The 26,096-nt window shown below is 45.4% G+C and overlaps 1 protein-coding gene across 4 annotated transcripts in view; it reads left to right on the forward strand.

Moving 5' to 3' along the window:
- SYNE2 (spectrin repeat containing nuclear envelope protein 2) overlaps nucleotides 1-26,096 on the forward strand; it is a 283,558-nt gene that overhangs the window by 240,600 nt on the left and 16,862 nt on the right. For 3 of the 4 annotated variants that reach the window (XM_042989863.1, XM_042989864.1, XM_042989865.1), the window contains 6 exons: nucleotides 2,368-2,526; nucleotides 3,828-3,994; nucleotides 16,898-17,060; nucleotides 24,581-24,768; nucleotides 25,289-25,439; nucleotides 25,748-25,930. In XM_042989863.1, the coding sequence (XP_042845797.1) occupies nucleotides 2,368-2,526; nucleotides 3,828-3,994; nucleotides 16,898-17,060; nucleotides 24,581-24,768; nucleotides 25,289-25,439; nucleotides 25,748-25,930 (1,011 nt within the window). Of the gene's footprint in view, nucleotides 1-2,367; nucleotides 2,527-3,827; nucleotides 3,995-10,756; nucleotides 10,929-16,897; nucleotides 17,061-24,580; nucleotides 24,769-25,288; nucleotides 25,440-25,747; nucleotides 25,931-26,096 lie in introns of those variants that run through there. The other variant, XM_042989866.1, reaches the window with a different exon arrangement.

The raw sequence follows: 26,096 nt of genomic DNA on the forward strand, positions 1-26,096 counted from the left end.
GTATATTAGAATCAGGACTTCAGCAAAGAGGTCTTGTCCGGCCTCAAGAGCCATGTCTCTGCAGTATCTCTCTGGGCCCAATGAGCAGCAACAGTCTTACTTAGTGCCTGACACAGGGGTATTTCATCCGAGAACTCTGTATTCACATGCAATCCGATGTTCCTTTCAAGTAGCTGGTTTTTTAAAACTCTCTAAAAGAAACCGTCAACAGCTACATGTAGTACCTCCATGGATCACTTCTCCTTAATAAACATTGGATCGTGGTTAGAGTATAATAGTACATGTTTGTGACAGGATGGAACTAAAGGGTTCGAAAGGTCTTTGTTTTGAGAACATATAATCCTAAGAAAAATAAATTCCTTAATCTCATTTTTGTGAATGAAGAAGTGTATTTAAAAGATGAAATTCACTTTTGAGTGCCTTTGAATAAAGTAAAATAATTTTTTCTTCTTGATTTTAGTATTTAACATTCACAATGAACCATAATTTTAAATGATCTCTTAGAATTTTTGTTCATATTTTATATAAAAGAAAATATTTAGAGTATGTGAAAAGCCTCCTAAAACTTAAGGTAGAAGCAGGAGACTGGGCTGGGGCCCAGATGTTCTTTTAATTGTTACCATTAGGAAACCAATCAGAATGGCGCTGTGCAAAATGCCAGGATTTTAAAAAGCTAAGATAAATAGATGCCCTCTGGAATGGAAACACAAAACTTGTTTTTTAGGGATAGTTCTTTGAGCCTTCTTAACACGTTTGGCTGGGTGAATGTATAAGCATTAAGTATTTTTGCCTCACTCTGAGAAGATTACTTGTTTTCATTGTACATAGCAGGAAAATCTCTGGGAGTTCTACCTTAGTTTCCCCATCTGTAAGGTGGGGTGTTAAAACTTTATCTGGGACGCCTGGGTGGCTCAGTGGTTTGAGCGACCGGCTGTCTGTGAGTTTGAGCCCCGAGTGGGGCTCTGTGCTGACAGCTCAGAGCCTAGAGCCCACTTTGGATTCTGTGTCTCCTTCTCTACCTCTCCCCTGCTCATGCTCTGTCTCTCTGTCTCTCTCTCAAAAATAAACATTAAAAAAAAAAAAACAAAACTTTATCAAAAGAACTCTTAGCTACTTCTTTTAACCCTAAGATTCTAAAGATTTTTAAGAGCTGAGAATACTTTTGTACATTTAGAAAGTCTGATTTGCATTCTTTATACTTAACTTGTAAATTTGAACCCTTTAAGGAGGAAGAGCCTTTGTGGAAGTCAGCTCAGGGGTTGCTAATGCATAATAGAGCATTGGGTATGTGGGGTCAGCCTGCTCACTACAGACCAGTATGTGGTTCCATTTCCATACTTTGCATCCAAAGCCAGAGGGCATAGTGGGAAGGTGGATTAAATGAGAGATGTGCATTTGTTTTTTAATTTTACTTTGCTTTATTTTGGAAATTTACCACTAAAATGGTGAAATAATTTTAATTTTTAGTCCATTTGCATTTTAAACGTTAATGTTTTGATCTAGATTTATAGTTTTTAAGTTGAATAGGCAGAACATTGGCCTTAAATAGAAATAAGGACTTGGTCATTTTTAAAAAGGTAAAAGATTTGGGAGGATCTAGGTGGCTTAGTTGGTTAAGTGTCTAACTCTTGATTTCTGCTCAGGTCTTGATTAGGGTCGTGAGTTCAAGCCCCATGTTACATGCTGGGTGTGGAACCTGCTTTAAAAAAAAAAAAAAAAGTAAAAGATTTGGGTCATAAAACTGTAAATTAGCATGTAGCAAGCCATCGATAAAGGTATATTGAAAGAACAAGGATCAGAAGAAATTTGGGTGATGTTTACTGTATTTAGCTAATCTTTCCTATCTATTTTTTAATATGACCTGGTAATTGTAGATATGCATTGAATAAAACTGAATTCTTTCGGTCAGTTACACTTCAGACATAATCTTTATTTTGTTGCTTTTATGGCATTTATCAAAAGGTGTAACTGTTGGGGCACCTGGGTGGCTCAGTCGGTTGAGCATCCGACTTCAGCTCAGGTCATGATCTCGCAGTCCATTAGTTCGAGCCCCATGTCAGGCTCTGTGCTAACAGCTCAGAGCCTGGGGCCTGCTTCGAACTCTATGTCTCCCTCTCTCTCTTCCCCTCGCCCACTCACACCCCCCACCTCTGTCAAAAATAAATAAACATTTAAAAAAAATTTTTTTAAAGAAAAAAAAAGGTATAACTGTTGATGTTGAACCCTAGGTAGTGGGTAAAGTTATTTAAGTCTACAGCGTTACTGATTAAAATGAATGAAATTCATAGTCTTTTTAATGGGGGGAAGGGAAAGGAAATAGTTTCCTTCCTGCCAACACTCAGCTGCCAAATTCATTTTCATTTCCAGGTGGCTATACGCAAACAGGAGATTGAAGACAGACTCAATTCATGGATTGTGTTCAATGAAAAAAATAAAGAGTTGTGTGCATGGCTGGTGCAGATGGAAAACAAAGTTCTACAGACAGCAGATCTTAGTATTGAAGAAATGATTGAAAAGTTACAGAAGGTAAGCAGGAATATCCAGATGGTTGCCGTTAGGACTGCCTCGGAATTCTCTGCCCTCGTTCCCAGGCTCACAGTGGCCTAACCTGTTAGATATGTTTCTAATATTAAACATTGCAGAAATTTGAACACCTTTCTCACTGTCTTTATTCATTCGCAGAGAAAAGTTGCTAAGTGATGATTCCAGAGAGATGGGGGGGTTGTGGGACCATCATAGGAGGGCATGAGGCTTGTTGTGCCTACTCTCAGGAAGTCTGGCCAGAGCAGGGCTCTTGTCAACTTAAGCATCAGTTCATATGCCAGGGGTTGTGGCTTCTCTGGTTGTCGCTATGAGAGAGCTCCCCTCGCCAAAGGGGAGACGCCAACAGCAACTGGGGCTCATAATTTTTGAAATGGCCACCAGGCTCCACAGGGGAAGGCTTCTTGCTGCAGTCACCCAAAATGCCACTTGGTTATTTCAAGAAAGCTCTTACTGGGGCTTCTGAGTGGCTCGGTCGGTTAAGCATCCCAATTCGGCAGAGCCTGCTTCAGATCTTGTGTCTCCCTCTCTCTGCCCCTCCCCCACTCACACTCTTTCTCTCTCTCTCTCAAAAATAAATAACTTTTTAAAAAATTTGTTTAGAAAGAAAGTGGGATGCCTGGGTGGCTCAGTCGGTTGAGCGCCTGACTTCGGCTCAGGTCGTGATCTCACGGTCTGTTGAGTTCGAGCCCCACGTCGAGCTCTGTGCCAACAGCTCAGAGCCTGGGGCCTGCTTCAGATTCTGTGTCTCCCTCTCTCTCTGACCCTCCCCCCTTCATGCTCTGTCTCTCTCCGTCTCAAAAATAAATAAACATTTAAAAAAAATTTTTGTTAATAAAAATAAAAATGTAAAAAGATAATAACTACTGGGGCGCCTGGGTGACTTGGTTAAGCGTCCGATTTCGGCTCAGGTCATGATCTCACCATTCCCGAGTTTGAGCCCTGCATCGGGCTCTGTGCTGACAGCTCAGAGCCTGTAGTCTGCTTCAGATTCTGTGTTTCCCTCGCTCTCTGCCCCTCCCCCACTCACACTCTGTCTCTATCTCAAAAGTAAATAAACATTAAAAAAAATTTTGTTTAAAAAGTTAACTACTGCCTTACGTATTACACATGAGCCAAGTGGGTGTTGTTTGACTTTTTAGCTACTCACTGAAGAGTTGCATTAACAGGTAAGAGAAGTTTTTGAATTCTTTTTTAATTTCAAGAGGCGGCTGTATGTTTGTGACTGGCGAAGAAATGAATTTTCAGTAGTAACTGAGGCTTTTGTGTTTTGGTGCCTTTGCCAGGACTGCATGGAAGAAATAAACTTGTTTAGTGAAAACAAGTTACAGTTAAAGCAAATGGGTGACCAGTTGATCAAGGCCAGCAACAAGACAAGAGCAGCTGAGATCGATGACAAGCTCAACAAAATCAATGACCGCTGGCAGCATCTTTTTGATGTCATTGGATCAAGGTGAGAAATGGCCTAGAAGTTACTCTTATTTCCTAGGCACCGTGGTGACATCACACATCCAGAAACTAAGCTTAGTCTCCTCTAAAGCAGCCTAGCAGTTTCATAAACTTAGGAAGGCAAACTTCGGGTGAAATTCTTATTTCAACCTTTTAGGAAGATTGTATTTTCATATATGAGACTTCAAAGTTTTTTTCTTTAGCTTAAAATTTCATGTGAAGTTAGGTTTAATTTGAGAAGAGATCCTGGACGAAGTATTTAGAAACTTCAACTCTACTTCAATGCTTGTGTGTCCCCCAGATGAAATCGTCTCTGCCTGTCCCTGCTTGTACGTAGGCAAATGCAAGTAGGTCGGGACATGTGCCTGATTTCTAGATGCTGGTCTGCAGGCCCCAGTGGGCATCTGGTCCTAAGATGTGGCCTTAGGAGGCGTGTCGGTAGCCACAAATCAAAGCTATATTCTCTAGTGCAACCTTGTCAGAAATAAGACTGGTAATTTTATCTCCCCTCACAGAATAATGAAGCTGACACCACCCAGAGCTTTTAAGTGTCTTTTGTCTTCAAATTCTCTCTCCAAAGACAGACCCCAACCGAAATGTTTTTCACGTGCAACCTGGCCCGCAAAAAATGGTCACTCAGCTCTGGGACCACTCATGGCAGCTTTGTATTTACACTGGCCATGCGAGTCTCTTCTGTAGCAGTGTGCTCAGATATTTGGAACACGCCTGAGATGCAGAATATACAGGAGGACCTGTAAGGAGAATGAGGAATTAGGGAGTAATGAAAATAAGATGCTCTTAATAATTTGGCATTTATTTCCTTGACCTCACTGTTTACTGTAAACCGTAAGTGAACCTGATTCAATCAGCAAGGGCGCCAGGCTAAGGGCTATGAGAATTACAGACAGGAAGTAAGATGAGTCAATTACGTTAATGGGAGCAGACATCTGAGCAGCTGTAAAGCCAAGTGGTTTGCGAGCTCAGAGCTCATCTTTCTGGAGTGGGGGCAGGAATGAGGAGGAGCCTTTCAGAGGAGTGGTGTTCCCAGATGGTCCTGAGTGATGGGTTGGGATCCTTGAGGGTTACTGGTGGCAGAGACCGTTATGTTGTGAGCAAAAGGATACAGGGATCGAGCAGCTTGGAAGTCTTTCAGAAAATAACAAGAAGCTCCATTGGCTCAAATGTAGGAGATGAAGCTAGAGAGGTGGATCAGGGCTAATGCTTAAAAGACCTTCAATCTCAACCGAAGATTTGGCCTCCTAAATAAAGTCTGAGTCATTCATGGTTCTTTAGCAGTGGAGGGTTTGCCAAAACAAACATTAGGGTGATTTGGCTAGCAGCATAGGCTGGGCTGAATTTAACTTGTCTGTATTGCCAGTTGAAAAAAAAAAAAAAAAATCTGTAGAAATCCATGGTGGTAACCCAAAAAAGATTAAGAGCACAGGTTTTGAGCACATCCTGCCTTTCCCACTTACTGTAGAAACTTGAGTGGTATCTAACCTTTATTTTATTATTATTATTATTATTTTTAATGTTTATTTATTTTGGGGACAGAGAAACAGAGTGTGAGTGAGTGGGGGAGGGGCAGAGAGCATGGGAGACACAGACTCCAAAGCAGGCTCCAGGCTCTGAGCTGTCAGCACACAGCCCGATACGGGGCTCGAACTCACAAACTGTGAGACCATGACCTGAGCTGAAGCCGGACACTGAACCAACTGAGCCACCCAAGCACTCCAGATCTAACCTTTCTAAGCCTCAGTTTCCAAATCTGCAAACTATGTCTAATAGCACTGCTTACGTCAGAGGCTGCTATGAGGATGAATGGTTTGTGTCCCGCATGTGGCACAGGACCAGCCTGTAGGAGCCAGCATTCCCTGAGTGGCTGCTATCATTGTTTTCCCCTAAGAAGACTGTAAGACGAAGTAGCATGTTTATTAAATGGGAGAGGATTCCCTCAGTTGTGTCTAATACTAAGAGGTCTTTCTTCCAGGAGACCAGTGTCTTTGACTCTCTTAAATTCCCAGTGCTTAGAACAGTGCCTCAGAGAGGCACCTGGGTGGCTCAGTTGCTTAAGCGTCCCACTCTTGATTTGGGCTCAGGTCACGACCTCATAGGCTCTGAGCTGGGCGTGGAGCCTGCTTAAGATTCTCTGTCTCCTTCTCCCCCTGCCTCTCCCTCTGTCTCTCCCTCTCTCTAAAAAACAAGACAACAACAACAGAGCGTCTCAGATATTGGTTGACGTGAACATTTCAGTGCCTAAGAATGCAATCGTTTCTGTTAAGTAAATTGTGTCTAGCATGTCTTTGTTGACATCATCTTTATATCCTAAGTCTTCTGGAGTCTTCTGGAGCACCTGGCGCTAATCGAGAGTATGATGACATCAGACCTGTTTATGGATCATTTAGGAGCAAGGTCTAGATTATGCTTCCCGAAGACTAGAGTGACAGTCCATTCTTTTTTTTTTCTTTTTTCTTTTTTAATGTTAATTTATTTGAGGGGGGAGGGACAGAGAGAGAGAGAGAGGAAGAGAGAATCCCAAGCAGGCTCTGCCCTGTCAGCACAGAGCCCACCTGAGGCTGGACCTCATGAAACTCGAGATCATGACCTGAGCCAAAAATCCAGAGTCAGGTGCTCAACCAGCTGAGCCACCCAGGTACCCCTGCGAGCTATATTCTTGACCATGTGCTTTTTACACATGATTTCACTTAATCGTCATTGTAATTCTGAAAGGTAGATACCATTATCCCATTTTACAGATAAGGAGACTGAGAAGTTGAAGATGCGTAACCTGCCTGTAATTACATAGCCAGCATGTGAGGCGCCAGGATTGCCACTCATAGTGGTGTTGCCTCCCTGCTCCCCTAGACTCTTGCGGTTTGTAGCGAAGAGAACAGAAGGAGAGTCTAATCCCTTCAAAACTAGAGGACTTGGGAGAGAGTAATTTCTCTTCTCTTAAAGCAAAGACCAGGTGAGACAGATGGCTGAGAGCCTAAGAAGCTCTGAGTGGGGTTTACCCTTCAGTTGACTTTGTGGGTTGAGGCAAGCTGAGACCTGCCATAGCCTCACGTGGAATTAGCTCCTTGTCGGATCTCTGACACTGATTTCATGCTGGGTACTACGCAAAGGTGTCACCACCGAGGAAAGGGGTTGGGAGCACAGGCTGCAGAATTTAGATTTGAACAATGCCAAGCAGAACCTTTAGTGTCTTGGTTGATAAACTAGGCACAAGATCCTGGATGAGAGAGCAGCAGGACAGCTATGGGTCTGTTTGCACACATACGCTATTAGCCTGGGGCGCAGTGCAGGGTGGTTACATGGTAATGAGGAGGAGAAAGCAGGCTTAGACCCAAGCCACTGTTCTTTCTCTACTTGTAAGGTGTTCTTCAGCTTCTGTAAAATCGTTAAAGCAGAGAACCTGAAGGATACATCTCCCCAAATTACCAGCTAATCAAAGGAGGGAGCAGGGGAACCTAACCTCACATAAGGTTATATTGGCCTTGGGTGTAGACATCAAAATTCCGAGAAGTGGCTCTCCATGAGAATTGCTGCAGGAGATTTTCCCAATCGTCATGGGCCCTTGGGCAGCTGCTTACCTTAATGATATCTAAATTCATGTAAAACATACTATTCATTTCACCAACAGAAAGGCCATTGAAGCACTATGTATTTTTTTTTTTTTTTTTTTTGCGTGTGGTGTGATTATTCTAGAACTCAATCTGACTTGATGACAAGAAATACTAATTTTATACTACTATGCTTATTTGACAGATTAAATGAAGAGTTAACTTTTTTATGTTTTGGGGTTTTTTTAATGTTTATTTATTTTTCAGACAGAGAGAAACAGAGCATGAACGGGGGGAGGGTCAGAGAGAGGGAGACACAGAATCTGAAACAGGCTCCAGGCTCTGAGCTGTCAGCACAGAGCCTGACGCGGGGCTCGAACTCGCGACCACAAGATCATGACCTGAGCTGAAGCCGGACGCCTAACCGACTGAGCCACCCAGGAGCCCCAAGAGTTAACTTTTTTTAAAATTACAGTTATTAGGGCATCTGGCTGACTGGGTCAGTAGACCATTCAACTCGATCTCGGGGTTGTAAGTTTGAGCCCCACATCGAGTGAAGAGATTACTTAGAAATAAAATCTTTAAAAAAATTGTTTTAAAATATTGTAGCTATTAGCTCCTCCCCCTTCATGTTTTCTTAGATAATATCTTTGAAGACTGACCCAGCAAAATGTCAATGCAGGAGAGACAACTAAATTACAAGAAGTTTTCAGAACTCCCAATATGTGTGATCCCGTTTTAGAGGCAGCTCAGCTACCTATTAGTGGGAACACTTTAGGCACGGGATGTTGGATGATGGACAAAAGGTACAAAGTTGGCTTGCTTCAGCCAGCACAGACCAAAGCTCTGAAAAGGGGGTCCTGCCCGCCCCCCCCCCACCTCCCCACCATCCTGCCTTCAATGGGACTGATGCCAGAGGAAAATTCAGTCTCCTACTTCTCATCTGTGTCTACCTGGATTTCAGAAACCCAACAGTTGAACTCCTTACAAACCCATCTACTTTTGTTTCCCAGAAACCTCTCCCCATTGCATTCAATAAACCCCTAGCTTCATCCTATGAAGTAGGAGCCCTGTGGCCACTGGTCAGTCTGTCTTTGGTAAGTCACTTTGGCTAGTTGTGGAGCCTCTTCAGAGACCTGGGGAAAAGTAGCTGAGGAGAAGGGAAGCTCTTTTTAAAGACTCTTTCTAGCAGTATGTGTGAATGATCTGGTCAAAGCTGTCAGTGCCTAAAACAGACGGGACCACTGGATGGAAAGACATACTCCAGAATGTTTACATTGGTTATCTGTTGGTGTAGGCATCATCAGTGACTTCAGTTTTCTTTTTGCTTATCTGTTTTTTCTGAATGTTCATTATGGAAAAAGGAACACGGGGGCTTTATTTTTTCTTTTCCTTAAGAAAAAATGTCCTCAATGTTTTTACCTTTCTCTTTAATTTCTCTTGATGGTTGGCGCGCCTGGGTGGCTCAGTCAGTTAAGCCTCTGACTTTGGCCCAGGTCATGATCTCACTGTCCGTGAGTTTGAGCCCCACGTTGGGCTCTGCGCTGTCAGCTCAGAGCCTAGGGCTTGCTTCAGATTCTGTGTCTCCCTCTCTCTCTCTCTCTGCCCCTCCCCTGCTCATGCTCTCTCTAAAAAATACAGATCTAAAAAAAAAATTTAATTTCTCTTGATGGCAACGTCATTAGCAGACTTGATATCCTTAAGCCAGTGTTTCAAGGGGGGGACTTGCTCAGGCATGCTCCCATACGATCCCTCCCTGTTTAGACTAGATAGTTCTCACTATCAGAAGAATCAAGTCCATGAAAAGAAACTTTTTAACTAAGCATAATTTTCACATTTCACCTACCAAACGTGAAAACCCCACCTGTTTCACAATAGTAGCAATTAAAATTTTGTCATTTGAACCTAGCAGTTATTACCATGGCAACTATGTGTTGGGAGTGTTTTCCATCCCTTGCAGAATGGGCAGGGAGATGTGTGCCTTTTTAAATTGATAAAGTTTTTCCTTGCTCTCTTTTTATCTGTATTTTCTCAAGGTTATTTTGGAAGACCAAACAATGCCGCTAGTCATAGAGTTGACTTGCTCTGGCCTGATCCAGTACAACTGGAAGGATTTAGAGATTTTAGTGCAGGAGAAGCCAGATGTGAGGTCACCCTCCCCATCTCCATTTTCCTTCCCATCAGCCTGATCTTTCCCCCTCCGGAGCATGGGGCTGCTGCTCCTGGGCCCTGAGGGTTGGGGAGTTTCCTCAAGAAGACCGCAACCACCAGGGGGTCAGTGAACGGACAGCATCAGCAGGTCCAATGTACTAGTCTTTGGGGGATCATACTTAGCAGGTCCCAGGGACAGCTAAGCGTGTAGGCACCAGTTAGATGTTGCATTTGGGGAGAACGGTTTCCAAGACTGTGCTCTTAATTTCACGGGTCTAGAATGTGCTCGCTGTGTTTCAAGGTGGGGATATAATAATTATGGTATGTTGGGCTTTAGGGACCCATGAGAAATGATATTGTTGAGGCTTCAAATAAGGCGGAGAGTAAGTCTGAAAGGGGCTGGACACAAACCAAGGGTGCTCTGGTAAACAGCCACTTGGGATACCCTAGAGAAACCCAGATTAGGGATATGGAGGAATTTTCAGAGACATTATGGTCAATCCTGGGAGCAGCTAACAAGGAAAATTGCAAAATCTCTTCCTCTGCAAAGTCTTGAACTCCATTTGTACTATAACATAGAATTTTTTTGCAAAAGGCGGAGGAATGGAGTTGGTGAACTCTCTGCCTTTTCCTAAACCAGGATGCACAGGGCTAAAAAGGCAGGGCAGAAACCCACCTCCCACCCCCGCATTCCCTGGAAATTTCTTCCTCCGGAGGACCCTAGGAGGGTATCCCTGTTGGACTCAGGGGTTTCCAGTTTCACCAGTTTTTTCCAATCTGAAGCCAAAATTTGGCTTGAGGAGGACAGAAATCCTCTTTCCCGTGCCCCAAACCTAAATGTTTCTCTTCCCTCTGTTTACAGCACTTCATAAATAACCCACAGCCAAGATAACACTGTGACTTTCTTCCCCCAGCATTGCAATCCTGTAGCGTCAGAACAAAGACTGTGTGTGTGAGAGAGAGAGGAAGGAGCTGGAGATATTTGTTTATTGGAAGGGAGAAAACGGAGATTAAAACTGCAGTGAGCCGAGAGGCAGGTCGGCTCCCTTCCTGGGGGCGCTGCTTTGTGGCCCGAGCCTGCGGGAGGGCGGCCGCTCGGATGCTGAGCCAGGGGATGGACTGGCGGGTGGCCGGGGGAGGGGCTGCCTTGGCCCGGGAGGTGGAGGTGCAGCCGGGAACTTGGAGCTTCCCCTAAACAGAAGGAATGGTTTTTTCTCATCAACAGTAAGTGCCATTTCAGCCATCAGCCCAGCATATGGCCGAGGGGCGGCTGCTGCCTCTGTATGTCTCCCTTTCTTGCTCCCTCATTTTGGTTACAATAGGAGCGATGGATGAGATGGTGGCTGTGGAGTGAGTGAGTGAGTGAGTGAGTGTGTGTGTGTGTGTGTGTGTGTGTGTGTGTGTGCTCAGCCATGGGGAGGGGGGGATGGGTTCTCTCCCAGTGTCAGCTCGCGAGCTTGGCGTCTGCGCCCAGCTTTTGACAAGCAAGGGAGAGGGGCGATTATGCTGTGTGGAAAATGGAAGTCCTCCGGCGACATGAATGCTTCAAAGAGACGATTAGCTCAAATGTCTCAAATCAGGGCTTCAAGATCTTGGAGTAATTGATTATCTTACTATAAAGCTGTTTAGTCACGTAAAAAGATGCAGTTGTACAGAATCTGTATGGTGTTTTTAGCAGCTGACAGCTGCCCCCAGGTTTGAGTAGCTGTTTGTTTCTGCACAAATTCAGATATTTTGACCATCTCGGTTTTCAGTATTTTTTAAGTTATGCTGTCCACATTGGCATAGGATTTTTCTCATTGATGATGATCTAAGGTCTTTGTATTTTAGCTGTAGACCCTTTAGCATGTAGAGAATAGGACTGCAGTGTAAATTATTCCATATAGGTGAATTTGATACTAGAAACCTCCATCACATGTTGTAAGCCTTAGGTCTGCTACATAGAATGATACTAACCAGATTTGGTTTTGTTTGTTTTAGAGGGAGACAGGGCTCATAAGTATTGTATTCTGATCTATCACTATTAAAATAAAACTTTATTCACCTTGATTATCTGCTGCATTTCTACCCGTAATCCCTGCAAAAGATCTCCTAATTTGTAGCTACTCGTAGTAAAAATTCTTATTTTGTTTGATTTCATATAAAAAGGTCTTCCAGTAATCTACACAGGTGAGAAACTTCCCCTTTGCACCTAAAAATGTTGTTCTCCCAATCCTCAGAATTAGAATTTGACTCGGGAAATCACACTTATTGTTTGTAGAGAAACAGGATTTCTATATGTGGTGCACCTGGGTAAAACATGGGCAAGTTAGAGACGATGAGCCACGTAAACAAACTGCCTCCATGGTTGATGTAATGCAATGTTGTGGTTGCTTCCCTGTGCCAGCGGTCTGGATTCTGAATGGGTTTCCTTGTTTCTCAACATGAACTCGAGATTTAAATGTTTCCAAGAGCGATATTAACAAGGCCTAACATGGAGGTTGGTTGCCTGGGTTGGCAAATGACCCATACTTCTTGACCCTGGAAAGGTGATAATGAGATTACAGTATCTGCATAGGATACGATACAAACTCAACAGTACACGTGAGGGTTCCTAGAGTAAGTTGTGACGGGATTATCTAAAAAAAAAAAAAAAAAAAAAAAAAAACAACATTTATTTAAATCACCATGCAATTTTGGATATTACGTCCTCAGTCGGAGGTTGGGACATAGGGGTAGGTTGGATCCTGATTAGGTGAATCTTTTATAGCTTCTTGGCAACGTTCTTCTTTTCTTTTCCTCCTACCTTCCCTTTCTCTTTAATTTGACCTAAGTGTATGTATGATTTGTGGGCCTGTCAATATTCCGCTTGCCCTGTGTGGAACCAGACCAAGTCCGGCTAGTATCATTCTGTGTATCAGACCTAAGGCTTACAATGTGTGATGGAGGCTTTTAATATCAAATTCATCTATATGGAATAATTTACATTTCAGGACTATTCTCTACATGCTAAAGGACCGAGCATGTAGGGCTTGCAGTGTGGCAGCAAATTGTTCTGTGGCAAGATGGCTTAGAGGTGCTCTGACCTTTACCTCTTTCCTTTAACATAGAACCTAGCTATGTGTTTTATGAAAAAGACAAATTTGAAGGTATGGGTGAACCTCCTTTACTCATTCAAAAGATATTTATGAAACGCCTCCTATATTGTTATTATAATGTCGAAATTCAATCTAAGTTAGGTTATCAGCTCTTTGGGAATACGATCTGTATTTCAGTTGTCTCCTGAATCCTTGGGATCTGCACAGGATCCAAGACAAAGCACGTGGTTAAATGCTTACTGAAAGGAAATCATGGAGGGGCAACTGGGAGCACCCGAAGTATAGCACTTGGTGGACTGGCTTCTACCCCCGCAGCGTATCCTAGAGCCACGACTCTGGACTTCTAATCACGTTCCCTACAGCAACAAAAGGCATCCCGTGCCTAACGTTCTCTCATGGGCTCGTGTGTGCACGTTAGCGTATGTAGGTTTATATGAGTTGCCATGAGGAAAGAGCCTAAGAACAGCATGCCCAGGTTGAAATCCTGCCTCTGCCATTTAATCATCATGTGACTGGGGCAAGTTATTTAATCCCTGTTGCACAGTTACCTCCTCTGTCAAATGGGGATGCTAATGGTACTGATCTCCTAGCGTTGCCAGGAGGATTAAATGAGTTGCCCGTGTATAAAGCACGACAGACCTGGCACAGGTACATGTCAGCGTGGTCTGTAGTTGTGCCACATGGTCGTAAAGTGTGTGAATTCTAAAGTGTGCCCAGTGTAGACGCTTCAAAAGAATGGGACAGCGCTAGAAAGTCTAATATTTTGTTCCCATACTCCATTGGATTGTCTTGAGCACTCCATTTTGGACGTCACTGGCCTGGAGTATCAGTCCTGGTGAAGCCAAGTAAATTATTCTTCCACCTGCCTCCTACCAGTCCCCACCCCCACTTATTGTACGTCTCACCCTGGGATTAATAGGATTCAAGGTCGCTTCGTCTCTGTTTACATCCAGGTTCTTTTGTCTGTTAGCCGCCCCCCCCCCCCCCACGTTTAAAGAATTGCATTTTAGCGCTTTTCTTTTTAAAATAAAGAGGCTGGGATACTGAGGATGGCGTAGGGTCAGGTGCTGGATGGAGGTGGAGGCAGGAGACCTGTGCGGAGGCTGCTGACCCTCCTCTCCCCTCCATTCTAGGGAGCTCTCAGGGCTGGGCTGCCTCTCCAGCCAGAGCCTCCAGAAGGGCAGCCCCTTGCAAACTGCATGGAAGACTCCTTGTCCAATAGGGCCTGGGTTTCCCAGCTCCTCTGGCATTGTCTGGCATGTCCTTTCTGGTCCCTAGGCAGTCAGGGTGACAAGATACTGGGGGGAGGAGGGTGTCCCTCGAAAGCCACAGGGACGAAGGCAAGATCTAGGTTACAACTGCATCCAAGCCTGGCCCCAGATTCTGTTTCTTCCTTTTTAATAAATCATCTTGAGGCTTTGAAAGGAACTCCTTGTGGTATTTGCAGTAAGATTGTAATTTGGAAAAACTTAACCACCATGAAAATCCTCTCGATCGTGGTTTCTGGGCATTTATCTCTGTTAGGCACAGTGCCAAATGCATTTCATGTATTTATATCTCCTTCAGCCCTCTCAGCCACCCAGTGAAGGAAGGGACTAACTGCTGTTGACAGTTTTTCAGATGAGCTTAAACAGAGCTAGGATTCAAACCGAGGCCCTCACCACAAAGTCTGTGCTCTTTACCACCGGACTCCGTGGCCGCCTCCTAAGTTGGCCTCCCTCCTGGCACTGTTGAGAATAAATATTTATGAAAGGACTTTGTGAGGTCCGGTGTCGTGTGAATGAGGTGGTGTCGTAGCATCGTGTAATCCCAGTGGCAATAAGGCTCTGTGCCAAAGACTTGACACACGTCCTTTTGTTTTGGGGCTCAGAACCACCTGCAAGGTGGATGACCAGGAAACTGGGAATCAGGAAAGTTGGGCTCCTTGCAGTGTGCAAAGCCCATAAATGGTGCAATGGGACTTAGACCCAGGTCTGCTCACTTCCAGAACTCTGGCCGTAACTTCACCCAGATATTATCACCTCCCTGGACCTTGAGGGACCTCAGAAGCCTACTAGAGATGAGGAGGCTGAAACAAAAGGATTTTTCCTAAATCATAAAACCAGCTGGTAAGAGAGCTGGAGCTAGACGTCAGTCCCCAGGGTTGATTTGGTTGATGGTAGGACTCAAAAATAAATAAATAAATAAAAATTAAAACACACAATTCTGGGGCGCTTGGGTGGCTCAGTCGGTTAAACATCCGACTTAGGCTCAGGGTCGTAGTCTCGCGGTTCATGAGTTCGAGCCCCGTGTCAGGCTCTGTGCTGGCAGCTCAGAGCCTGGAGCCTGCTTCGGAGTCTGTGTCTCCCTCTCTCTCTCTGCCCCTCCCCCACTTGTGCTCTGTCTCTCAAAAATAAATTAAAACAGGGGCGCCTGGGTGGCTCAGTCGGTTGAGCGGCCGACTTCGGCTCAGGTCATGATCTCGCGGTCCGTGGGTTCGAGCCCCGCGTCAGGCTCTGTGCTGACAGCTCAGAGCCTGGAGCCTGTTTCGGATTCTGTGTCTCCCTCTCTCTGACCCTCCCCCGTTCATGCTCTGACTCTCTCTGTCTCAAAAAAAATAAATTAAAAAAAGTTAAAAAAAAAATAAAAATAAAAATAATTAAAACATTTAAAAAAACACACACACACAATTCTATGGTCTACGTTTGTAGTGGAGATGCTCTTACACATTTATTCATGCAACAAATGTTTGTCAACACCGCCCACCAGGCAGTGTGGGAGGTACTGGGCTGGCAGAGGTAGGGAGCCCCGTGCAGCCTGGCCAGCACGGGCTCTGTTGCGATGGGTGGATAGCGAATGAGAGACGCAGACGCAACACAGGGCAGGAGGTCCCAGGTGCTGCGGGAGCACGTGGGCCAGGGGCCCCCCAGTGTCTTCGGTGAGCCGTGCTGGAGGCTCCAGGAGAAGGGAAGGGGAGCCACTTTGCAGAGTGCAGGGAAAGAGGCAGAGAGGCCACTGCATGCTGGACAACTTGAAAAGGTCAGGGGATTAAACTGATACGACAGGGTGGGGCGAGGACTGTGAAAGCACCGGAGCATACATGGATCGGCCATGCCACCCCAAGTGTACACTTTGGCCGCAGACCCACAGGTGGGTAGGAGGAGGAGGGCAAGGAGGGCGCTAGGGAACTGCTCACAGGCAACCTGGGAAGACAGTGCATTTCTGGTGAGTTGGAGCCTCAGTTTTTCTTTCTCTAGTGCTGTAGGATGGAGTTCTGAAGGCACCTTGTAACCTGAGTCTTGGTCAGTGGGAACTTGGCGTCATGGCTATTACTTCAAGTCGCTGAGATTCGCTGAGAATCCACAGATCCCCAGAACAAGCCGTTTCCCCCCCGACAGTACCTTGAGGCGCCAGTGAGCTCACCAATTATACTGACGCCGTGTGTGTCCGTTCAAATCCGCTCCACACGGAGTAGGAGGCAGATGGATTTAGAACGGTGCTTGCAGATTATCCTGGCCTGTCCCTCCTCCCCACTCCCTCCTCCCTTTTTGGCCTGGCGCAGCGGCCCCATAACGGGCTGGGTATATGTGTGTGGCACCCTCAACCCCTTAGATTGGATGCGGTGGGCTTTAGCATATGTTTTGTGCTTGCTCAAGAGGAGGGTTCCACGAGCGTCATCATGGGCCAGATAATCATCAAGCGAGCCAGGCACGTAACGTCTTTAAACCATCGGGGAATGTCCCTGACCGCCGCGATCTCAGGCATACCCAAGACAGAAACTGGACAGAAATCCAGCGTGGTTGTTTTAACCTAGAGAGAGCGGGGATAGCATCTCCTCTGTCCTCTGCAGCCCTAGAAAGAGGTACTGGGTCTTAGGGGATCCTACTCTGGGAAAGATAGGACTTCATATTTGTAGGGGTGGATTAATTCATAGTGCATTTGAAAATCAACCAGACCAGCAATTTGTGAAGTGTCACATATTCTGTGAAAACTCCTATCCGTGACGTGAGAGCTGTTCCTGCTATAAAATCAATAACCAACATAAGCTGCTTTTTATCCTGTGACACCTTGTTTTTCTCACCACTCAACGTTGGGCTTTTTTTTTTAACCTCCTTTTTTTCCTGCAAATATGTTTAGGGTGAAGAAGCTGAAGGAGACCTTTGCGTTTATTCAGCAGTTGGACAAAAACATGAGCAACCTTCGCACCTGGTTGGCTCGAATTGAGTCAGAGCTTTCTAAGCCTGTTGTTTATGACGTCTGTGACGATCAAGAGATCCAGAAGAGGCTCGCCGAGCAGCAGGTGGGCAAACAAACTTTTGTCAGCATATAGGTGCCTATGACATCTGCTAACTCAGACCTTCCCCGTAGTGGCTGTGTTTTTTGGCGTGTTCACATTTCATAATATTGGTGTGTTTTTCCAGAGAAAACTGACCAGTGTCCATGTCCTTGTATGTGTGAGATGACATTTCTTGAGTGCCCCTCTGCCACCACGTTCACATACCTCTTTGTGAGATCAGTGTTTGAGAAAGAGGTCTTAGCGGTAAATGAGGTTTTTTGCTTATGTATTTTTTTAAACTTGGATCTTTGTTTTGTTTTTGGTCGTATCGTTTTGGGAGGCAATGAATTAAAAGAAAAATAAATTTTTTAACCAGGAAAACTTTTCATGGGACAATACAACTGATGGTAGGGGGGGAAAGGTATGATAAACAACATGCTTAGGAAGCCCCTTCGGTACTCTGTACATTTCTCTCATCAGTTACATACCCTCAGCGCCAACCCTGGAAACTCCACAGTGTGAAACCACTGAGTCCTGCCAGTGTTAACATCACACTAACCTGGTGGGTGCTCATTGATGTCACTGACTTATCAAGTTCACTTTCCTGACTTCCATGGGCTCATATTCACAAGTTTATTCTCCTATGCAGTGCCTGGAGCTTGTCTTTATTTTTAAAATTAAGTTTAAAATGCCTGGGTGGCTTAGTCAGTTAAGCGTCCGACTCTTTTTTGTTTTTTTTTTTTAATGTTTATTTTTGAGAGAGAGAGAGAGAGAGAGAGAGAGACAGATAGACTACAAGAGGCAGAGACACAGAGAGAGAGGGAGACACAGAATCCCAAACAGGCTCCAGACTCTGAGCTGTCAGCACAGAGCCCGACGCGGGGCTCGAACCCATGAACCGCGAGATCGTGATCTGAGCCAAAGTCGGATGTTTAAACGACTGAGCCCCAAGCACCCAACTCATGATCTTGAGGTTCATGAGATTGAGCCCCGCATCAGGCTCTGTGCTGACAGTGAGGAGCCTGCTTAGGATTCTCTCTCCTTCTCTCTCTGCCCCTCTTCAGTGCTCACTTGCACTCTCTCAAAATAAATAAACTCTAAAAAAACATTAAATTAAATTAAGTTTGTATTGGGGCACCTGGGTGGCTCAGTCGGTTGAGTGTCTGACTCTTCTTTAAAAGTTTTTTTTAATGTTCATTTTTATTTTTGAGAGAGCGTGAGCAGGTGAGGGTCAGAGAGAGAGGGAGACACAGAATCTGAAGCAGGCTCCAGGCTCTGAGCAGTCAGCACAGAGCCCGACGCGGGGCTTGAACCCACGGACAGTGAGATCGTGACCTGAGCCGAAGTCGGACGCTCAACTGACTGAGCCACCCAGGGGCCCCAAGTGTCCGACTCTTTATCTCAGCTCTTGATCTCGGTATTATGGGTTCCAGCCCCGCACTGCACTCCATGCTGGGTGTGGAGCCTACTTAAAAAAAATTAAGTTTATATTATCCTTTCAGTAGCTTTCCTTCACCTTCATAGATTTTTCTCAGACCTGTGAGTAGATTCTGTTTTGACCATATAAGCAATATGGTTGTCATCAGGTTCTCAGATTCATACATGTTTTCTTCACATTGTCTCCAAAGTCTTAGTGTTTGCTACCTGTCAGCTCACCAGGAAGATTCACCCACAGGTAACAGCTGTTCTTAGAGAAAGAACTAGGGCTGAAACTTCTTAGATTCGAGGGCAGAAGGTGATGATAAATTGATGACGAATTCCCTTGAGTTCAAATCAGTCTTTTTAACGGGAATAAGTGACATCTCATGCTACCATAAAATAGAGCCATTGCTCTTGACTTAGATCTTCATTCGGTCTATTACTATTACTGTTTAAACAATGCCTATTCTCTGACTTTCAACTTAGTATGATTTAGCAATGCTACTAAGTAAAAATACTTAGCCTCAGAAATTTAAGTATGTCTTTTTCATGGAGACCATCTCAATGCTGTCTTTGCTTTGTGGAGAAATGAATACTGAAAGAAGTACCATGTTAATGGACATTATCAGCTTTGTTTGCAAGTTTGATCCACTAAGATAAATTCCCTGAACAGTTTCTTTACAGACAGGTCTTGCAAATAGCAATTCACCCTGAGTGGTGAGTTTTTTCAGATAAACAGAAGCTGAGTATATTTTTCCTTTAAGAGGAAAAATTTGGCAGGAGTCAATAATGTGTGTTAATGTTTTATAAACCTGAGTGTGCCAAAACATTAAATTGCAAGGACTGTATCCCCCAAAGGATACAATTTGGAGCAGCTGCCATCCTCCGGGCCTTGTTTGGTCCTGTATTGAAATGGTCCATAATTTCACTGTGGTTGATTTGAAGCTTCCCTCTTCACAGAACTCAGAATCACCATCAAGGAATTCTTATCTCATAGTAATCCAAAGCCAATTAAAGAGTTGGTGTTTAGGACTACCATTACTGTAAGGAAGTTAGATGTTGTAGGAGTTTTCTATGATTGCTTTAACAAATTTACCACAAATTTAGCAACTTAGACCCCAATTTATTATCTTACAGTTCTGGAGGTCAGAAGTGTGACCCTGGGTTAAGATGAAGGTGTCAGATGGGCTGCATTTCTCTGTGGCAGCCGCAGGGGAGAACCCATTTTTTTTTTTACCCTTTCCAGCTTCTGGAGACCGCCCACATTGCTTGGCTCATGGCCACTTCCTCCATCTGCAAAGCCAGCAACATTGCATCTGTCTGTGCTTTTCCTTCACAGTCCCTCCTCCCTCTGACTGACCCTTCTACCTCCCTCTGCCACTTTTAAGGACCCTATCACACTAGGCCACCTGAATAATAGGTCAGCTAATTGGCAACTTTAATTCTCCTTTGACATGTAGCCCAACGTATTCACAGATTCTGGGGACAAGGGCATGGTTATCTTTGGGCACTCAAAATTCCACTTAGCACCTATGTCCTGAGCAAACTTTTAGTATTTTTGTTTAAAAAAAAAAAAATTATACCAAAACCAGACCTTAAAGCCTTCACCAAAAACACGAAAAACAGAAATGTGTCACACAAAAGAATTATATGTGGGCTGTTAAAAAAACCTTACTTGAGTTTCTGTCACTAAGTATAATAAGTTGCATGATTGTTTCCAGAAATAAGACCTAAAAGTTTGGCATCATCTAGTAGTGCCTTCTGCAGAAGCCCTCAAGCCCGCAAAAGTGCTTTCCAGATCCTCATTGCAGTGTTCTGGGGAGCACCCTGGGTAAGAGGTCAACCTTATCAGGGTCCTTTTTGTTTCTCTTATGCAGAACTCCTGAAGCAATGAGGGTTGCGTTGTTATTTCTGTGGCATAGATCATCTTCAGAGAAAGTGGTAGCAACCTTTGTGACACTTTTAAACATGAACCACTTTCATTAAGACTTGGGCATTTCTCTCCTGTTTTCTTTGGCTCCCTGGTTCACCGTGGGGTGCCAGATGCTAACATGGGGAGCCGGTGCTGTTAGGTACCCCCCATTCTGTGATTACCAGTAGCCCCCTTCCCAGCAGGCCCACTCAGCTGAACACCAACCTCCATAAACCACAAGCCACGACCACTCTGCCCCACTGGCTTGCCAACCCAAGCCCCTCCCCCCAGAGTCAATCTGGAGCCACCATGGGAGCCCCACCCCACGTGATTTTCTGCCCCCCACCCCCACCCCGAGACTGACTTTCTTCTTTTCTCCCTTTATCTTTTTAGTTCCTTTTGTATTCTCCTCCTTCCTGGTCGTGTTCTCCCCGACCTCTTACCTTGGATCTTCCTCCTCATTCCTCCCACCCCTGTTACACTCTTTCTCAGCTTCAGTGCTCTTGGTCACCTGCTCAGGAACAGAAACACAACGCAAACGGTTTCCAGAACCATTGGCAGAAGTCTTTTACATCGTCTTGTGTTGTTTCTTAAGTCCCCTTCTTCAAATCGCACTTACACAGTTTTTTTGTTTTTGTTTTTTTTGTTTTTTTAAAGATTTTTTTAACGTTTATTTATTTTTGAGACAGAGAGAGACAGAGCATGAACGGGGGAGGGTCAGAGAGAGAGGGAGACACAGAATCCGAAACAGGCTCCAGGCTCTGAGCCGTCAGCCCAGAGCCCAACGCGGGGCTCGAACTCACGGACCGCGAGATCATGACCTGAGCCGAAGTCGGCCGCTTAACCGACCGAGCCACCCAGGCGCCCCGCACTTACACAGTTTTTGAAATCTAATTTACTGTGCATGTTCGTGCCTCAATGGGAATCAGTGGTGGGATCGGTTTAGTCTGTAACATATCCCTCGTTTGGCACTTAAATGGTTCGCATTTTTTCAGTATGCTTCACTACTTTATATTTTACCAAGTAACTAGTGCATATTATAATCCGTAGATCATGCTGCCATGTTTTAAATGTCTGGTTTGGAAATTTTGAAAATTTTTGCAATTTGGTTAACCAAAATGTTGATAGTCGTCTATAAACTATCACAGAGCTCATTTCTTGCTCTCCCATTCACCCTGTGTGTTAGTTTTCTATCGCCATTTTATTCAATATAAGCTGAACAAATAAGGTAGAGAAACTGCAGATAGTCTATTAAAATATGCAGCCCTCATATTTATCCATAGACTAGACCTTTTCAGTAATTTTCAACCAGACCCTACCAGTTGAGGTCAGGGGCAGGTACCATTTTTCAATTCAAATTGCCACTATTGGGGTGCCTGGGTGGCTCGGTCGGTTACGTGTCCGACTTTGGCTCAGGTCTCGATCTCGCGGTCTGTGGGTTCGAGCCCCGCATCGGGCTCTGTGCTGACCGCTCAGAGCCTGGAGCCTGCTTCAGATACTGTGTCTCCCTCTCTCTCTGCCCCTCCCCTGTTCATGCTGTGTCTCTCTCTGTCTCAAAAATAAATAAACGTTAAAAAAAATTTTTTTTTTTAAATAAAACTGCCACTATTACTCATATAACACCAATGTTAGGATTCCTTATTATTTTGATGAAGTCAAAAGAGACATTTACCAGTGCCAATACATTTTAGGAAGCCCATGACAATTCTGCAAGCCGGCGAGAATTCTTAAAGCTTGAGTTCTATTTAAACCTAGTAATTTGAAAGCTGGTACTTGCATGGACCCCAGGAAGACTTCCACCACTTGTCCTGGACTGCAGAGCTTAAAAAAAAAAAAAAAATCACCCTGTACATGGCTCTTCATAGGACACATAGAGTGCAAACTAGAAAATGCACTTTCTTCTTCTTTTTTTGTTCTTTAGTGTTTTGTTTATTTATTTATTCTGAGAGAGAGACAGACGGAATCCCAGGCAGGCTCTCCACTGTCAGGCACAGAGCCTAACACGGGGCTTGATCTCACGAACCATGGAATCATGACCTGAGCGAAAATCAGGACTTGGATGCTTAACCAACTGAGCCACCCAGGCACCCTCTGCTGTCTTTTTATTTATTTTTTTTAAGTTTATTTCTTTTAGTAATCCCTATACCCAGCATGGGACTCGAACTCACGACCCAGTACCAAGAGTCACAAGCTCCCCCAACCCAGCCAGCCAGGCACCTCTAGAAAACACATTTTCTTAATATAATTCATTGTGCTCATTTTTAATCAGTTAGGATCCTGTTAAAAACTGTTTAATTTATGGGCGCCTGGGAGGCTTAGTCGGTTGAGTGACTAACTCTTGGTTTCAGTTCAGGTTACAATCCCAGGGTGTGGGATCAAGCCCCACGTTGGGCTCCATGCTGAGTGTGGAACCTGCTTAAGATTCTCTCTCCCTCTTCCCCTCTTCCCTGCTTGTGCTCTCTCTCTCTCCCTGTCTCAAATTAAAAAAAAAAAAAAATTTTTTAAACTGCTTGATTTAAAATGTGGTTTGAGCATTAACGTTTTATTCTTTCATATCCACCTGAGCAGAGAATGATCAAAATTGTACATTTATCAGAAGAAAAGTAAGAAAATATTAGTCTTATCTAATAGTAATTTCCAAAACGGTTAAATAATTGAGGTGACCCAGAATGAACTTTTATGTTGCCTTTCTGTAGACAGTGGCAGGCAGTTTATAAAATAATCTCTCCTGTTTAACCCGGGGAACTTACGCCAACAGTGGCTGATTTAGCTTTGTCTTTGCTGTTTCTTCATAATGTCATTTGGATACTGAGATTAGCAGCGTGGTCTGTTTTCACTTACCACAGAAGTTAGATACCTGGAGAAGCCTAATTCATCCAGAATGCAAAATAAACAGGCTCCTCCTTTCTCCTTTCTCCCTCCTCCAGCCCTCCCATGGTGTGCAGAAGTATTCTCTGGGCAATACCTGAAAATGATGTGTTTATACTTTTCTTTTTTTAAGAGGTTTTGTTTGTTTGTTTGTTTTAGTTTTTTAATTTATTCTTGAGAGAGACTGAGACAGCATGAGCGGGGGAGGGGCGGGGGGGGCAGTAGGAGGGAGAGAATCCCAAGCAGGCTCCACACTGTCAGCACAGAGCCTGAGGCGGGGCTCGAATTCACAAAACCACGAGATCGTGACCTGTGCCGATACCAAGAGTCGGACTCATTTTGTGTTTTAATTTTTTGTTGTTGTTGTTTGTTTATTTTTGAGGCAGAGAGAGACAGAGCATGAGTGTGGGAGGGGTAGAAAGAGGGGGAGACACAGAATCCAAAGCAGGCTCCAGGCTCTGACCTGTCGGCACAGCTGAGCTGGGGCTCAGACTCACGAGCCGTGAGAACATGACCTGAGCTGAAGTCGGACGCTCAACGGCCAAGAGTCAGACTCTTAACCGATTGAGCCACCCGGGCACCCCAAAGCTGTGTTTATTCTTAAACAGGTTTTCCATTTTTCCCCATAACCATGCATTGTCTCTTCACGAATTCTCTTTTTGCTGAATCTAGGAACTGTAGCACTGTTTGGCACAAGACTCCAGAGAGACCATGCCCCCTCATTCAGACCCCATCAGTTGGGGAAGTGGAGTCTCTACTCCCAGACTCTTCCTTTGGGGCTATGGAGCCATAGAATGGGCTCATGGAGAGGCTGTGGACAGCATACATCTGCATGCATTATTTGGGGGAGGGGGGTGTGTGAAGATGGCCCAAAGGTCTCAGTAGATTCGAGAATTCTGTGACCCATAAAAAGTTAAGAGTTTCTATTGAAGTTTTAGGTCCTTCTGAAGAGATTCCGAAGGAAGACCTCCCAGGAGCCATGTCTAAATGGGAGGCCCTTGTGGTCTGGTGATATTGGGTGGATGCCATGCCTCCCCAGAGTCTGTGGGCCAGTGGGCTCTCAGAAGAGGGTACCCTTTGATCTCCTACCCCCTCTAGCCAGTTCAACAAATAATCCCGTTGTTGCCAGTGTTGAAGCTTTGCCAGGTGCTACGGCACAAGGGTTGTGCAGAGGTGAGGGGGATGTAGTCATTGTTACTGATCCCAAGGTGGACGTGCATGAGGCCTGTGCCCCCCTGGGCTAGAAGAGGGTCTCAGGGGAGTGGAGATCCTCTGATGCCAATCTTTCCACCACCACCACCACCACCATCACCTCAAGGCACTCCTTGCTCTATTACAACCGTAGGACCTGCAGCGAGACATCGAACAACACAGCGCGGGGGTGGAATCTGTGTTTAACATCTGCGATGTCCTACTGCACGACTCCGATGCCTGTGCCAATGAGACCGAGTGTGACTCCATCCAGCAGACCACCAGAAGCCTGGACAGACGCTGGAGGAACATCTGCGCCATGTCAATGGAACGGCGAATGAAGTAAGAAATGAGCTACCCCTAAACGTTTTGAACATGGTCAGCCAGACTCCGTGCATCCTTCTGATCTCAGGGAGAGTAGCTGTGTTCTGTTCACTCCGCTTCCAAGGCTGTTGGCAGAGAAGGCTCAGTAGGTGTGACCAGTGCGCATGAAGTGAATTATTCAAGAAAAAAATATAATCAGGGCAACAGCTTTCCCCAGCAGTCCTGGGCCTTGAGGTGTAACCACGCTGGCCACTGTGCCTCTGTGTCCCTAGCCACAAAGTAGTGGGAGCTCTGTCTCCTGCCTGCTAACCTCTGTGAACTTCAGAAACTCTGAAGGGCAGTCCTAGACAGACAGTGTCCTGACCAAGAAGGGGATGTTCCTGGTTATTTCTTAGAAGAGGGATATCAGGGTCTCTTCCCCTAAACAGTGCCAGTGCGAGGGGTGTCGGGAATTGGGCCCATCAAGGGAGGGGGGAAAAAAAATGGAAGCTCATGGTTGAAATGGCTGGCTTATATTGAGGTGCTTTCCTCCTATCAGAATCGAAGAGACGTGGCGTCTGTGGCAGAAATTTCTAGATGATTACTCCCGCTTTGAGGACTGGCTCAAGTCAGCCGAGAGGACAGCAGCCTACCCGAATTCCTCAGAGGTGTTGTACACAAATGCCAAAGAAGAGCTGAAGAGGTTCGAGGTAAGGGCCCCCCTCCAGCCCGCTGCTCCTGGGAATCAAGCCTCTGGGCAATTCAGGTGACTCCCTTAAGGGGCTGGCTCCCCCCACCTCTGGCCAGGGCGGCGCAGTCCGCAGCCTGCCGGCAGCTGCTGAGTCCGCTTTGCCGGGCACGACGCGGCACGCGGTGAACTTGAGAGGCCGTTCTTTAGCATCAGGGCAGGTGAAGCAGGCTCTCCGCCGCCACTTCAGCCTGGGGGGGGTAAGCCCTCGGGGAGGGGGCGGGCTGGCCCCCCGCGTGCCTTGGCACTGACGCGGCCCGTGTGTCGCAGGCCTTCCAGCGGCAGATCCACGAGAGGCTCACGCAGCTGGAGCTCATCAACAAGCAGTACCGGCGGCTGGCCCGGGAGAACCGCACGGACACGGCCAGCAAGCTGAAGCAGATGGTACACGAGGGCAACCAGCGCTGGGACAACCTCCAGAAGCGGGTCACGGCCGTCCTGCGGAGACTCAGAGTAACCTTGTCTACATCACCCGCCTTACTTGTAGCCTTTCGGGGAGAAGCGATGTGCGGTATCGGGCTTAGAGCGAAGCCATGGGTAGACTTCATTTCAGGCCTCAGCTACCTGAACGTTCTTCCAGTCGGCCTTCCCTTTGCTTTAAGCCGAAGCTGCCAGCATT

Source organism: Panthera tigris, chromosome B3 (genome assembly GCF_018350195.1).
Source record: "Panthera tigris isolate Pti1 chromosome B3, P.tigris_Pti1_mat1.1, whole genome shotgun sequence".
In the NCBI taxonomy this organism is placed as follows: domain Eukaryota; kingdom Metazoa; phylum Chordata; class Mammalia; order Carnivora; family Felidae; genus Panthera; species Panthera tigris.